The sequence below is a fragment of the Solanum pennellii genome, chromosome 6 (genome assembly GCF_001406875.1).
Source record: "Solanum pennellii chromosome 6, SPENNV200".
Classification (NCBI taxonomy): Eukaryota; Viridiplantae; Streptophyta; class Magnoliopsida; order Solanales; family Solanaceae; genus Solanum; species Solanum pennellii.
The window spans coordinates 58,815,783-58,830,965 of record NC_028642.1 but is presented as its reverse complement, the minus strand read 5'-3'; the positions used below and the strand labels follow the sequence as shown (position 1 = coordinate 58,830,965).

At 35.0% G+C, this 15,183-nt stretch overlaps 1 protein-coding gene across 1 annotated transcript; it reads right to left on the bottom strand.

Annotated features, from left to right (window-relative positions):
* Positions 1–657: 657 nt before the first annotated feature.
* Positions 658–13,491, bottom strand: LOC107021828 (ABC transporter G family member 31-like). The gene is made up of 24 exons (XM_015222547.2): positions 13,163–13,491; positions 11,682–11,802; positions 11,333–11,421; positions 10,559–10,643; positions 9,896–10,058; positions 8,832–8,908; positions 8,575–8,719; positions 7,990–8,291; positions 7,643–7,924; positions 6,564–6,880; positions 6,262–6,422; positions 6,089–6,192; positions 5,810–5,966; positions 5,660–5,710; positions 5,459–5,589; positions 5,051–5,383; positions 4,655–4,945; positions 4,491–4,574; positions 3,935–4,068; positions 3,602–3,829; positions 3,002–3,173; positions 2,748–2,835; positions 1,745–1,911; positions 658–1,159 (listed from the first exon to the last, which is right to left on the bottom strand). Exons 1-24 carry the CDS (start codon positions 13,489–13,491, stop codon positions 893–895), a joined length of 4,278 nt encoding a protein of 1,425 aa, XP_015078033.1. The 3' UTR covers positions 658–892.
* Between the last annotated feature and the right edge of the window lie 1,692 nt (positions 13,492–15,183).

Sequence of the window (15,183 nt, the reverse complement as noted above, 5' to 3'; positions counted from 1 at the left end):
TCATTTATTGTGTCAATTATTCTTTATCGATTAAAAAGAGAAATATTATGTATTTATAGACGGACGGACTCTCCCACATACATAGGAGATCAATCATTTGGGTTATATTCTCCTAATCAATCTACCAAAATAGATCGATCAACTTGAGCTTAAGTGTCAATAGAGGTGTAGATAGAATTTTGAGACCAATTCTTTGGGTTGTATTCTCCTAATTAATCTATCAAAATAGGCCGATCAACTTGAATTTAAGTGTGAATAGAGGTGTAGATAGAATTTTGAGACCAATCCTTTGGGTTGTATTCTCCTAATTAATCTATCAAAATAGGTATCAACTTGAATTTAAGTGTCAATAGAGGTGAAGATAGAATTTCGAATTTAAGGGTTCTGAAGTTGCAAAACCCATAGACGAAGCAATGGCTCTACATCTGGATGGTAATGGCACGGATCAAAGAAGTTGCTCATTTAGGATTGGAGTAATAGTTACCTAAATGTGACTATGTACAAAAGCGGATTTTGAAGTTTAAATCAGTGAATAACGTATCAAGGCATTCGTATTACTTTAATTGTGACAATGAATATGAATTTAGTATCAAGAAACATCTGACTCAAAAAAGATGGAAGGCAATGAATTTATCCTATCCCCTGCAGAAATTCGAGTGACAATGAAAAGAAATTATCATTTAACAAGTGAAGGAAGCATTCCATGTGTTTAATCCTGTTTAAGCAATACCCTGCTCTTATCATGTGTAAAGTAAAAATTTGTCTACTACAAAGCAAAACCCCTTATCCAGATGAGTTCATAGTTTGAATACAAAGTGCAGATTTATTCATCATGTAGGGCTTTTCAAGATCAGCAATCTACTCATGCCAAAAAAAAGAAATTACAATGTCATCATCTTTTTTGGAAGTTGAGAACTTTGACTGATAATGCAAAGACTGTGAAGAAGAGCAAGCAAAATCCAATAAGTACGAGAGCTGACCACCCAATCCATCCAGGTCCAAAACCTAGACTGACCTCCAGATACTCTTTCACAGTGCCTTGAAATCCAGGTCCTGTTATTATTTCTTCAACATCGCCAAGTTGAGAGCTAATAATGCCCCGCAACGTCCATGCCACTGGGCTGATGTAGTAGAACCATATCCACCATCCAGGGATACTCTACATTTCATAAGATAGAGAAAGAAAATGCAAATTATCATAAAAGGATCCAAAAAAACCATGCAATCTACTACACTTAATACATTTGCGGAATTCCAACAAACATGCTCTAATGCAATAAGCCATAGGCAGGTCCAGAATTTTAACTTAATGAGTCCAACTACTTCTTTTACAACAGTTCTAAGGAGGAAATTATTACGTACTTCTCAAAATCATGATCACCTGTGCATTAAAGATGATAAAACTAGGTGATTTTAGGACAGGAATTATAAAATACGAGTAAATTTACCAAATAAACTTAGGTTGATTAAAATATATTATTTAAAATGGACTCCACACAAAATATTATTGGGAAGCTAATATGGCGCTTCATCATCCAAAACATCTCTTTTCTAAGAACGTACTCAAGAGAGTGAACTTAATATTATTTACACTCTTTTGCCTACAAATGTGTGCATGTATATATCCAATAGTCCCCAACTTAATTCCTATAAGCAGACAAAAGAAATTGGAACAATAATTTTCTTAAGCACACAAAACTGCTGTAGTTTATGATGAGTGTATGCTGAGGAAAATAGTACTCACAGGTTTTGGAACAAGAAAGCCAGACATGAGGTTCCACAGCGAATAAAATGCAGATGAAATGACAGCAGCCAAATGTGGAGTTGGCGTAAGACCAACAGCCATCATACCGTAAAAGGTGAAATAGCTGAATGTCAGAAACATGAACACTAAATATAGGATAAATTTTTCTGCATAATACCAGAAAAACCACAAGTTAGATTATCTGACAACCAAGTATAAACAGCAAGGAGTTCAACTTAGTTGCTATGAGCACAGTTCATGAGGGAGAACATGGAATAATGTAATAACATATCAGAATTCAAAACGAGTAGCAACAGAGAGATGCATATTAAATCCATGAATTGAAGTTAATGGTCCAAATGTCAGGAGGAAAGATGTACATCTCAACTAATTTTCATTGATATAGAAAGGGCTGAGATTCCAATGGCTATTGGTTACATATGCATCTTTATTTATTGGTTAACATGTTAATTAGTGTTACCAAGTTTCCTAGAGATAAACAGAATGTTCACTGGGTAAAATCCAAACCTAAATTGCTTACCTTCATGCAAGAAGCACTACTGCATTTTCATGGATTATTTTAATAATTTCTCAACATAAACTGCAGTAATTACTAAAGAAGCAAATCCATGAATCAAAATAAACAGATAAAAGCTGCACACTGCAAAACGAAAAGGGAGATCACATTTTGCCCACTGCTTTTGGAACTCTAAATATTTAGGCATGTGAATCAACTACTGCTTTACATAAAAAGAGAATATGAATGTATGGTAAGTTCCTGCAAAACATCAGAAAATGATATATGCGACATTGGTCTTTGACATGTTACACAAATACACTTCCATAGAAAAGCAGATGTAATCCTTCAGCGTAACATTCAGCAGAACGGTTTCTAGAAAAAACAACCATAATGGCAGATGAACCCATTACTTGAAGAATTAAGGATAGCAAAAGCAAAGAAAATATGGAGTTGATCATGAAAATTAATTCCTTAGGTTCATACCAGCTGTCCTTTCAAAGTTGATCATCAAATATGAAATGATTCCAAATAGTAATGTCTGCATGAAGATGTATGGAACTTCGACTAACCCCTGTTTGCCAAAAAGAAGAAGTTGGTATTAGTAAACAGTCTCATTATCTCTTCTAAAAGCAGTTCATATACCATCTAATTGAGTAGTTCAAAAAATACCAACATATGATTATTATATCTGTTGCAACTCGAAGCAATTAAGATGTACTTGATGTGAATGTGCTAACCTGAGCTGCTGCATATGGTAGAGGAGAGTACATTCCAGCAGCCTTCTCCCTGTAGAAAACTGTTCTCTCAATGGCAACTATTGGCTGTACAGAAGAAGCATTATTGACCCCCAGGAACAAGCATGAAGAATAAAGCGCACCCATAACAACGAACAAATTTTGAGTGGAGTCCCTGTGGAATCATTTCAAGTGTACTGCCCCAGTTAATAATTTGAGAATTGATCATAAAATTGATACAATCAAGGCTCTAATATTTAATCCATGTTTGGAAACTGAAACCTTAGAATGGTTCTAATTGCTAGTTTACTTGCTGGTTTTCTCCCACTATGTTATTTTGCATAGTTCTGCTCTTTCAATCTGGCAATCCAGCCATTTTGTCCATAGAAGTTACTTCTATATCATTAAATAAAAAAGAAAAAAGAGCAGCAATCTTGTACTGTTCTCATTTATCCTTCTTGAAGAATCCCCAGCAAAGAGTATGTAGGGGAAGTTGTTCTACATTTACATTGGATATAACAAGCAACCAACTGTGTCTGCTTTATAAGGACTGAAAGAATTATTCAATAGTTTGCTCTAGATATTTCATAAGAGAAAAGTTACCTTTTTGAACCGACATCCCAAAATATAGAACCGAGAATCAGAGCACTCAACGTTGTAAAGAACAACCTAACAGCATTATAAGTCGGACTTCTCCAATACACAAGATTTTGCTTCCAGAGACAGATCCTAAACTGAGAAAATGCACCTTGACTGTATATGCTGGTGAACTTTAGAGGTTCTGAGTTCTCAGGCGGGACGCTCAGTTGCTTAATTAAGGCCTCCACTCCCCTAATTTTAAAAAGAGATACAAATTCTACAAATTGTCAATAAAGGAAAAATGAAGAGAGCAATAAATAGTATACTTCAGGTGATGAAGACATTTATTAAGATCACCTGAACTGCTCAGAATTTCTGTATATTACTGCAAAATCTTCTCCCATCCTTTCTTCAGCAGCGGGCGTACTTATCTCAAGCATCCAGGTTGCCGGATTGTAACCACTAGGAATTGGGGGTATCCCAGGAATACTCTACAAAATGTATTCACAAACACGTGCAGCATGAACAATAGCTTTTGAAAAGTGAGTAACCAAAATATAGGAACTATGCCCCATATAATTGAACTCTTCAATAAGGAAAATGCTATCTGTTTCCTTATAAGTACAATCAGATTTCAACTGCATCAACACATGAACAATCTATATACAGAGACCACTATGGAAATATCTTGTATAATTAAATTAGTAGTAACTACTTCAAGATTAAAATTGACGGTGAAGCAGTGGAATGTGGAGAAACATTAGTGAGGCATCCCAACACCTCTGCACCAAGAAAAGAGCTAGAAGAATCTCCCTCTTGATTTTAAAGTTGTAACACACACTTTGTATCTCTTGAAAATCGAGCACAGTTGAATTAATTATACTAAGTGAATGGTGGAGGCACAAGCCCGTACCTGAAAGTAGTCAACCATAGTTTGTGACTTCTCCCCAAGCTTCCCCCCATATATCACTTGTCCTCCACGTTTCATAAGAAGAAGCTACATGTTGTAACATCACATGAGCGGATGCCCTGGCGGTCATGTAACTTATCTATTATACAAATGCATTGATAACATACCTCATCAAATGCTTCAAAAATTTCGATACTTGGCTGATGGATTGTGCAAACAACAGTTCTGCCAGTGTCTACAGTATTACGAACAGTTCGCATTACAATGGCTGCTGCTCGTGCATCAAGCCCAGATGTAGGCTCATCCATGAAAATTATAGAAGGATTTGCCACAAGTTCTACTGCAATTGTCAAGCGCTTTCTTTGTTCTGTTGATAAGCCAGAACTTCCAGGCAAGCCTACCAAAGCATTCTTTAGAGAGTCAAGTTCCACCAAATCCATTACCTCTTTAACAAACTCCTGCAGAATAAGGAAATCAAATGGGTTTTAGCATTTTATCCGAAAGATCAAACATATTGAAGTTCAGAAGATAAAAAAGTAAAACGGCAAGCCAGTTGCTACTACCTCTCTTTGTTCCTTATTCACTTCTTTGGGAAGACGCAGGTAAGAAGAAAAACATAGGGATTCATAAACTGTGACTTGAGGAGAATGTATATCATTTTGTTCAACATATCCTGAAACTCTAGCAAAAGTCTCTTGTTTTTTCAGGTATCCTGATATCTTAATGTCACCCTCTATATATCCAGAAGTTTTCCTTCCAGCTAGGCAATCCATCAATGTGGTTTTTCCTGCTCCGCTCGAACCAACCAATGCGGTAAGAACACCGGGAGAGAATACTCCACTAACACTCGACAGTAGTTGCAGCTTCTTTTCAGATATTCCTTCTGAACTCATTTCCTGAAATAGTACATGTCTTCTGCTACATATGATACGGTTCAACATGTACAGGTAAAAAAATTCCAGTATAGATACCTTTGGCATGTCAACAAAGTATTTGACATTATGGAAAGTCATTGCCAGTGGTTGGAATGGCAGTATCATCCCCTTTTTTTTAGTCATCGCTGGCTCAGGGTCCCCATTTGACTCAGAAGTCTTACTACCTCCTGCCAAACATATCATAAATGGGTAAGAAGTACACATTCCATTCATCCATGAGAAGAGGGGATAATTTACCATCTGCACCCACTGCTTCTGGTGAGACAACTGCCCCAGATTTTCTTATTGCTGAAAGAAAAAAAAAAGAGAAAAACAAAGTCAAGTAAATACTGGTAACTATGTGTTGGCAATTCTAAATCTATACTATAAGAGTTCAATATCACTTACGGTTGAGAATAGCCAAGGCAAGAGTCAGAATAGCGTTGAAAAACAAAATGTAGAACAATAAAACACCTACTCCCAGCCAATACCAGCTATTAGCTGTTGGCAGGCTGTGCGATCGCAGAACGGCATTCCCAAGAGTTTGGTTTCCGATGGTTATCTTCTACAAAATTTCAATTTAAATGATCCGACCGATTAAGCTTCTAGAATATATTACTGTTCATTCCATTTATTTGTTTTATCTATGACTAACACATCCAGCTTTCCACAGTATAGAGAGCACACCTGCATCCATCGTGTGGAAGTAAATTCATTAACTGAAATAGCTCGTTGTCCATATGTCAATGGTGAAATCCAAAAGGCCCATTCCCACCATGGCTTGATCATATCTGCAAGGATAGAGACTCCATTTCAATAAATGAATTCCTGCTACAAACTAAAGAAAAGTGCAACCTTACCTTTTGGCACGATAAAACCGCCCGATAAAAATGTGATCAGCAGTGCAGCTGATGCAAATGTATTTGAGACAACCAAAACTCGTGCAATAGAAGCTATTGATCGAAAGAGACCCATTCCCATCTGGTGTACTACAAAGAGTGTAAACATGTAGCGGAAAAACCTGGAACATTTAAAAAGGGATATAAGTAGGATAAACAATCTACTGTAGCCTTGTCTGTATGTCTGGTGAAAAAAAAACTCAAACACTCCAATTATCCAAAAGAATATAAAAGAAGAAGAAGATAACAGAAACCGAACATACCTCCCAGCACCAGGTGAGAAACCTACACTCCAGTACACAACAAAAGACCATACGACAGCTTCAATTACAGAGTAAGGTAAACGCAGGATCCAACTACACAAGGACCATGACCATGCAGGATAAAACATATTATCTCTTTGCTTATAGAAGACTGGGAGGCGAAATATTAAGAGAGGCAGTTCCGAAAATCCGTTGAACATCATATGAATCAAGCCGAAAAACAAACAAGAAAGATATAAGTTGCCGTTCATCAAATCCGTGGGATGTATCCTTGTTTTTAGAAACATTGTGCATGTTACAAATCCAACAAAAGCAACCTGTAAACACATGTATGAAAAGTCTGTGATACATCAAAATTAAGAGACTAAAAACTCTATAAATATGTTGAATCTAAGAAGCTATGGATGGAGGAGCTGCTATGGAGTCTAAGAAATAACTTGATGAACTTATCAAAATCATTTGAACAATTGGAAGTGGCACAAATGACAAGTTCTTGGAAGCTTCCATTTATACATCCACTTCTATACTGGCCTGAAGGACCAAATGCACACTTGAGTACGAGGTACAATTGAGACTTCAACTCTCTAACAGCTCAAATACACTGATAGTTTTCGCCCTCGCGTTCTCAATCATCGAACTTCACGATGGACAGAGTTACAATATTAGCAACGGGTTCAGATAAAACCAATAGATTTTGCTTAGAGAGTATACTCGTATCATAAAATCTATTAAATATGTATAAATATTAAATTGCAAAGCCAAAAATTAAAACAAGCTATTGGATTCGGTGCAAATTTAGAACCCATAAACTTCAAATCTTGCTCCGCCTCTAATGATGAATCTTCATGAGAAATCCCTTGACCGAATTTAGATGAGTCTTAGTTGACCAGCTTGGAGATTTAAAATAAAATTTAGATGTGTAAATAATGAGTAGGTGAAACAGAAAGACCAATACTTTTTTTAAAAAAAAAAGGAACAAAAGTCTCATTTTACGTCCTTTTAAATTTTGAAATTGAAGGCAGAAAATGAAAAAAATGTGAATCATATTGGTATAGAGAATGTAAACTTTACAGGCATACCTGAAACGTTCTGAAGATATAAAGAAAGCTATGCCTAGTCATTAGAAGCCACTCTCTCTCGAAACAAGCTTTAAAGAGATCCCATCTGGGAATAGCATACTTTGTCGTAGATAGAGCTGAGGGATGACCTTTGGATCTATCATATGGAGTAGAAAGGAAGGATTTTATATCCTGACCATATCTGGAGTTCCTAAACGCTTCGGCAATTGCATGAACAGGAATGAATTCATATGGTCTGGAATTATCAGCCCAGTATTGTGCCTGATCCTTTCTTGAGGTAACCTGCGAAGAGACCAGTTAAAGTACCAAATACACCTTGGGGCTATAAAGCACCAAATGAAAAGTACCTCTTGAAGGAAATCTGCAACGCCCTTGCGGGGCGGTAATCGAAATCCTAATGATTCAAAGAATTCAATAACATCTGCTTGGGGACCATGGTACACGACATATCCTTCAGAGAGTAATACCAGATCATCAAACAGTTCAAAAGTTTCAGGTGCAGGTTGAAGGAGGGCAATCATCAATGTTGCATCCATTAAATGAACAAAATTTCTTAAGCACTTGACAATTTGGTACGTCGTGGAGCTATCAAGTCCAGTAGATATTTCATCCATGAAAAGTGTTTTCCTGGGCCCGACAATCATTTCTCCTGTGTATGGAAACCATTATTAGCAACTGTTTATGTAGCAACATTTTTCTCCCTTCACTCGTCCAGAAAAAAAAGACTGATGGGTGAATTCAGATATTTCAGGCTATCTCACTTAGTTCAAGCACCCCAACTATTATAAGGAAACATGCCAGCTCATAAACAAACAAAATTTATGCATAGGTTACTTTCATTGCCTTAAAACTAACACCAAAATTATAAATAATCTCTGCAGGTCAATATTTGCTCATTACAACCAGAACTATTAAAGAGAGTGAGGATATACCTGTCGTAACTCTCTTCCTTTGTCCACCTGAAACTCCTCTTATCATGTCATTGCCAACAATTGTGTCTGAACATACATCTAAACCAAGAACTTTCAAGACGTAATCTGTAGACACGCTGTGCTTCTTACCACCAACAGAAGATGCCTGACCAGTTATTGATTGCAACAGATACCAACATGAAAATGACATAAAACATCATGAGATACCATATAACATGGGTGAACTAGCCTGGTAGATAGAGAAACTCAAATCAAACCTTCATATATGCGTCTATTTCAGAGTTTGGACGTATATTTTTTTCCTTCTCTAAACGATCAAGGTCTTTCATATATTCTGCAAAAGAAATTAACAGGGCAGGTTTGGGAATGAAAGATGTTATGTCATATTAGATAAACCTTAATTGGTTCTGATTAAGCAGGCAAAGTGGGATATATATCAATCACTAATTGCATGATAAGAAACATACTTGCCTTTGCTCTAAAATAGATTAGGAAGATAATATCTGGAAACTTAATGCTCTCAAGTCTTAACACACTACTTATTTGTCCACAGAATACGCCCTGGGTGTGGCAAGGTATTAGCTAAGGCTCCTACATATATTTCACCACTAGACTAAGTTATGGAACTAGATAAAAGGCTTCATTAATAACATGCCCAAAAACAGCAGAGGAATTCCAAAAGTACCTATACATTCAATTCCATTTTGCTTTGGTCTTATCATATTTCTCTATAACCTTCACAAAAAAATGTTGCAATAGTCCTTTTATTCTTTTATCTACTTCATTGTCAAATAACAATGAAGAAGTGATAACATCTTAACTTCCAGAAATTAGCACATTTTGCTATTTAGTTCTATATATTTCCTAAGCTTTTGTTTAGGAAGTGATTTCCTGGGCATCTTTTCCCTTTGTGTTGTTTCTATTCAAGACATAAGGTTGTCAGATACAGTCTCTCGATTTTGATTTCTTTTTTTCTAGTTGAGTTGGGGGAGCAGGGAAGGACTTTGATTTTTTTGCTTATGCGAACGGATTCTGCTTACTTCATTTTTCTTCTTCAAAGACAGCTCATAATAGTAAGTATAAATGTAGAGAGAACATAACCAGATAAAAATAAACAACCAGTACAATGATATAACATGGTTCAGCAAGCTTAATTGTGCAGCATAACACATCTGTTTACTAAATGATACTCGCATTACAATTAAAATATGAAAGATTTCACGAAAGCTGTGACAGATATCTGCACAAGTAAAGAGGAAACCCATGCCTTGTAAAAGGAAAACTGGTCAAGTACATGAAGTGAAAATGTTTAGAGACAAACCTCCAAATCCTTGACTTGCACCTTGGCATCTAGCAGCAAAATCTACAGTTTCTCTTACAGTTAACTCAGCAATATGATTATCTGTCTGACTTATGTAAGCTGAAGTTCTTTGCACACAAAATTCATCCAGCTTATGTCCATTATACGTGATAATCCCTTTTTTCTGTAACCAAGAGTTATGTAATTATCTTTGGTATTCTTTTTTATTATTGTAGTTCAATGGGACACAATGTTTCCAGGAGATCCTCTTGAAAAAATAAACTGAAGTGAAGGTAATTAAATACATGGCGCAAGTTAGAAAGGATAGGCAATGCAGTGAAATTATCAAAGAAAAGACATCACGTTAAATTAAGCTAACAAACTACTCAATATCTGATCAGGATTCATATTTGCCTCTTTTTGCAATATTCCCAGACCTCATACCTTTTAATGCCCTGGTTACACAGCATTTCAAGGAGATATGTTATTAGGCCGCTTAAAAAAGATTTGGAATTACTTATGTTCCCAAGATGATGATTTGAGATAATTATCTTGAATGTCAGATATATAAATCAGTAAAAGAGCTTGTATAACCATTGAATCTTTTTAGAAGAACTCAACATCTATTAAGGAAGACAAGGATTATGAATCCAAAGGTAATACAAGAGAAAGGCTGGTACTTACCTTTAAGCTATTATCAAGCTTCCCTGAAAGAGCTAAAAGCAATGAAGTTTTACCAGAACCAGGAGGTCCAAGTAGCAGTGTCATCCTAGTAAGAGCAATAAAAACAATGTTTCATTATACGCAACTGTTTGGCAATCTAACTACTTCTAACCATAAGTTGCGGAGTATATTTGAATATGTTGGACTAAGCTGTTTTTACTTTCAGTACATGATATATTTATTTATTTTCGGTTAGATAAGTAGTATAAATTGTCAGAAGGTGCAGTATCGTACACATTAGTGTCCAACATTGATCAAGCCAGTACCGGCTTTCAAAGAAAAAATAACCACTACTGATCCTATCCCGGTGAACTTGACTGTGGGACCAGGTTTTGGTTAGTTTGATATTCCTACATTGGATGAATTGTTTTCCCGCTTACTACATCTTACTGCTCCAAGCTAGTTGATCCCCTAACCAGCGGTCAATTCTTCTGTTCTAGCATCTTGAACTATCGATTCCATCAACCAGCGACATAACATCCAGGCTGGATAACCTTCCAGACTTCGATTTTTTTTTTAAATGGGGTAGGGAAGGGGAAATGTGAATGTTTAGGTGGTCAACCAACCGAGTTACTACGATTCCTCCTTCCAGACTTACAGCACCTATGAAGGTAATAGCAACTTTGAAATATGTTTGTTACATATATAACTAAAAGCTACCAACATAACAGCAACACTTCTTTCAAACACAAGGCAGTTATGAGAAGTAAGAAAAAAAAAAGAAAGAAAGCTTACCTCCCAGGTTTCACAACACCACTCACGTCGTTCAAAATGGTAAGAGAGCTTCTCTTAGGACGGAATATCCTTAGTCCAGTCAATATACTCTGTAATTCATAAAAGTACATTTAGAGAAACTATCATAAGCTACAGTCTAATGTAGAAGAATAACATAGAGACTTGGTGTGGCCAAGTGGTCAGTAAAGTGAAGTGGTTGAAAAGTCTTGGTGGACAAAATTACTCATACCTATTGCTCGTGGCAGGTGGAAGTATCCACGAAATTAGTTTAAAGTGTGAGAAAATTGGCCTGGACACCACCATTAAAAGAATAATATAAGAGAATTAGTTGTAGGATTGAATGATTTACCTCGATGACATCACGGACTGAATTCACCAAAGTAGGCAAAGCTCTGGAGCCAACATTCACGTTTGCTGTGAGTGTTATGTTCTCATATCGAACTTCAACTTTCGGAATCTCCAATCCCACACTTTTTCCATAATGAAAATTTTCAGCCATTATTAATTAGGTAAAAATTTTAATATTGCTAGTTATGAAAATTAGCAAAAAGAATACTGAGAACGCTACTTTACATTTAATTCCTTAAGATTATGTCATCTACGAGTAGACTACAAGTTTATACTTTATAATCTACTAGTTTACAATTATTTTGTGTCTACTGAATGAATCTAAATTCATGTCATTATTATTATATCAAATAAAAAGGAAAAATCCATACAATGATGTTCCTCGCCACAAACAGAGTATCTAATAACAACTGTGTAAATTAAATCTACTTCATTGGAAACATGCACACAGTAATTAAAAAAATAATTTAAGGATTAGTATTGTTAATCAAGACTAATCTAGAAAAAAAATATTATTCTATTATTTATAATTTTATAGTTCTGCAGGTTCAATTTTATTCTTCTAAATTTAATTCAAGTGCATGAACTGTTATTTTACGTAGTGATGATATAAATTTTCCTAGCTCTAAGTTAGATGCATAGACTATAAAATTGTACTAGTAATTTTCATGCCTCTTGTTTATGTGAATTGTGATCTAATAATTTTTAAGAGCATTGCAACTTCAAGATTAGTAGTAGTTACGTTAACTATTCTGATTTTATTATATGTTGCAAATATCCTAACTTCATTGTCTATTTATTTATCTACAGTTTATAACTTTTATTTTGTATTATATATGTGATCTAGCATTATTTTATTTTGTATTGGGTTAGTTAGCCTAACTCAAACTCAGTAAAGTTAAGTCCTGGTCACAATTTAGGCTGCAAAAAATAGCTCAAATTAAAGAAGGTTACACAAGTCTTATAAGAAAATCATACATATGTGAGCCTTTTTAGTTCTTTCATGCCTATCTAGTGCATGTGTGCATGTGCATGTGTAATTTTTAGTGTAGGATGATATGAAATCTGAATTTAATTCACGTTTCATAAAGTTAGCTCAACAATTGGAGAATTGTCAAAATATTATAAAGACAACCCCATGCATTTCATTAACTTTCGTTTTTAACAAACTCAGGTTGGCCCACGGCCTAATGCTCGATTCAACTTTGCCCACTAAAAGTGAGTTAGTTTCATAAAACTGGGACCTCACCAGTCCACGAATCAAGCAGCAAAACTTGTAGAAATTTTTCACAATTTATTTTTTTTTAATCAAAGAAGAGAAATAAAGAATATGAAACACACATTGCGATTCCTGTATCTACAGAAAAAATCCTTTTAAAATAATTGACTTCAAATAAAAGAAATCTGAATCACATTAGATGCATGCAGAGTTGTATACACATTGGCAACACCAATAGAGAGAGTGTATGAGTTGAAAATTACCCATCGAGGCGCTCTTTTACGCCGGCAAGCAACTTATAATTATCCTGTGCAGTAGTCGCCATTGCTCTATTGACAACAAGCTGTCGAGTGTTCCGGTCTAGATTTCTCACATCGACGGTGTCATGAGTCTTCCCTACGCTAGAATCCGTCTCATTCCGCTTCACCAAAGCGAAATTCGTTCGCTTCCGCGTGGGCAATTTCTCTAACGCTGCCCACATCAACTCATTCTCGTCTTCCGCCACAGACTCCGCATTCGACCGCCGACCAAAACTCTCATTTTGTGCCTCCACATCTAAATCAAAAAACTCACTCCCATTCGATGCCGCCATTCAAAACAAATGAATCAACTACAGTTTATAAACAAAATATCCTCCGATCAAGCTGAATATGAGTGTGATCAAACAAACCTATTCCTCTAATGGCTATTTACGTGTAATCGTATTGCTCTTATGCAGTTATGCATGTCTTCGCAGTGGGCAATGTGAAAGCAGGAAGAGTTTTGGACGAATTTTGAAGTCCGATCCTTTTCCCTAGCATTTATTTCCTCTTTGTACTGTGACGAATACGAGTCTTTCTGTTAAAGCGGGGCATTGTCACTCTTCACCTACATTTATGGGATTTCGAAGGAGTTGAGAATTACAAATATGTCCACTCGGCGAACGAAGCATGACTTTCCTCCTGACGTCTGTATGGGTAGTTACCGGTTGTTTTAATTTTGACCTCTTCTTCCGATCACTATACATATGACACGTGGCTATCTGCATTCACGTTTTCTCAGTTACTACCTACTTTATAAATTTGTTTTTTCTAAAAAGTTACAAGGCAAAGAATATCCCTACTTATTCGTTCATTTTTATATTTTTTTAGTTGTACTGATTCATTTCGATAAATTTAAAAAATATATTTTTTTTACATAGTTTTCCTTCGATTAATTACTTTATAAAAGTTTAATTTTTTTTAAATTTCAACTATTTTAATTCATCTATTTTATATATAAATAAAATGATAAATTTACTACAGTCAATTTGTAACTATCTACCGGCTACCGGGTGAGGATATATTTGTCAAAATGTAAATATACTTTAGTCAAAATTCACACATGCAATTTTTTGTATACATGTTTTTCAAGTGTTGATTATGTGAACATGCATTGTATGTTAGTATCGTGGTAATTATGGGAAATTTTCATCCAGAAAGGAAGAGTGGTTATAGAAAGTTAACTAATAATGTTACAATATTAATAATAGGTACGTGTATCGAATCGTGAGGGGGTGTAAAAATATCAAAGGCAATAATAAGTAATAACAAATAAAAGAAATTTGCATATAAAACCAACTTAATTACAATAAGTTTTGATCCTTTAAATTAATTTACACGTCATAGATTTTGAATTCACTGATTTCAATTTAATACTACATCAAGTACGATAATCTCAGGCAGAAATTACTTGATTCATAGAATCATAACATTGGATAGCAAAAATCTGACGCGGTACATCTCTTTGGCCAAGATTACCATTTAGCTTTTTTGTCAATCATAATTTAATTTTTTTTTTACGTCTTCATCTCTAATATCTGCCAAAAGAAGAAAAAATGTATTTTAAGCTAGCGTTTGGTCATAAATTTTCACATATTTTTAGTAAATATTATTTGGATGAAAATTTGGGTGAAATTTCATTATTTATTTGGCCATAATATTTGAGAAATATATTTTATTGTTTTAGAAAAATATGATTTAAACTCATAAGTTCTAAAAAATATCAAAACTAACCATAAGTTTGTATTACAAGTCAATTCGATCTTTGTTATAACAATAACAAATAGTGTCCATGATATTAGAGCAATGTGACAAGCATCATTTCATACATCGTGAAGTAGATAAAACACATGACTTTGTTATCTTGAACCGATTATTCATCATTTTCATCAATAATCATATTATCATTTCACATTTACCGAATATTTCATCACTACTTTGAAATTAATGTAAAAAATTATGTAATACAATGTAAGCAATAACTA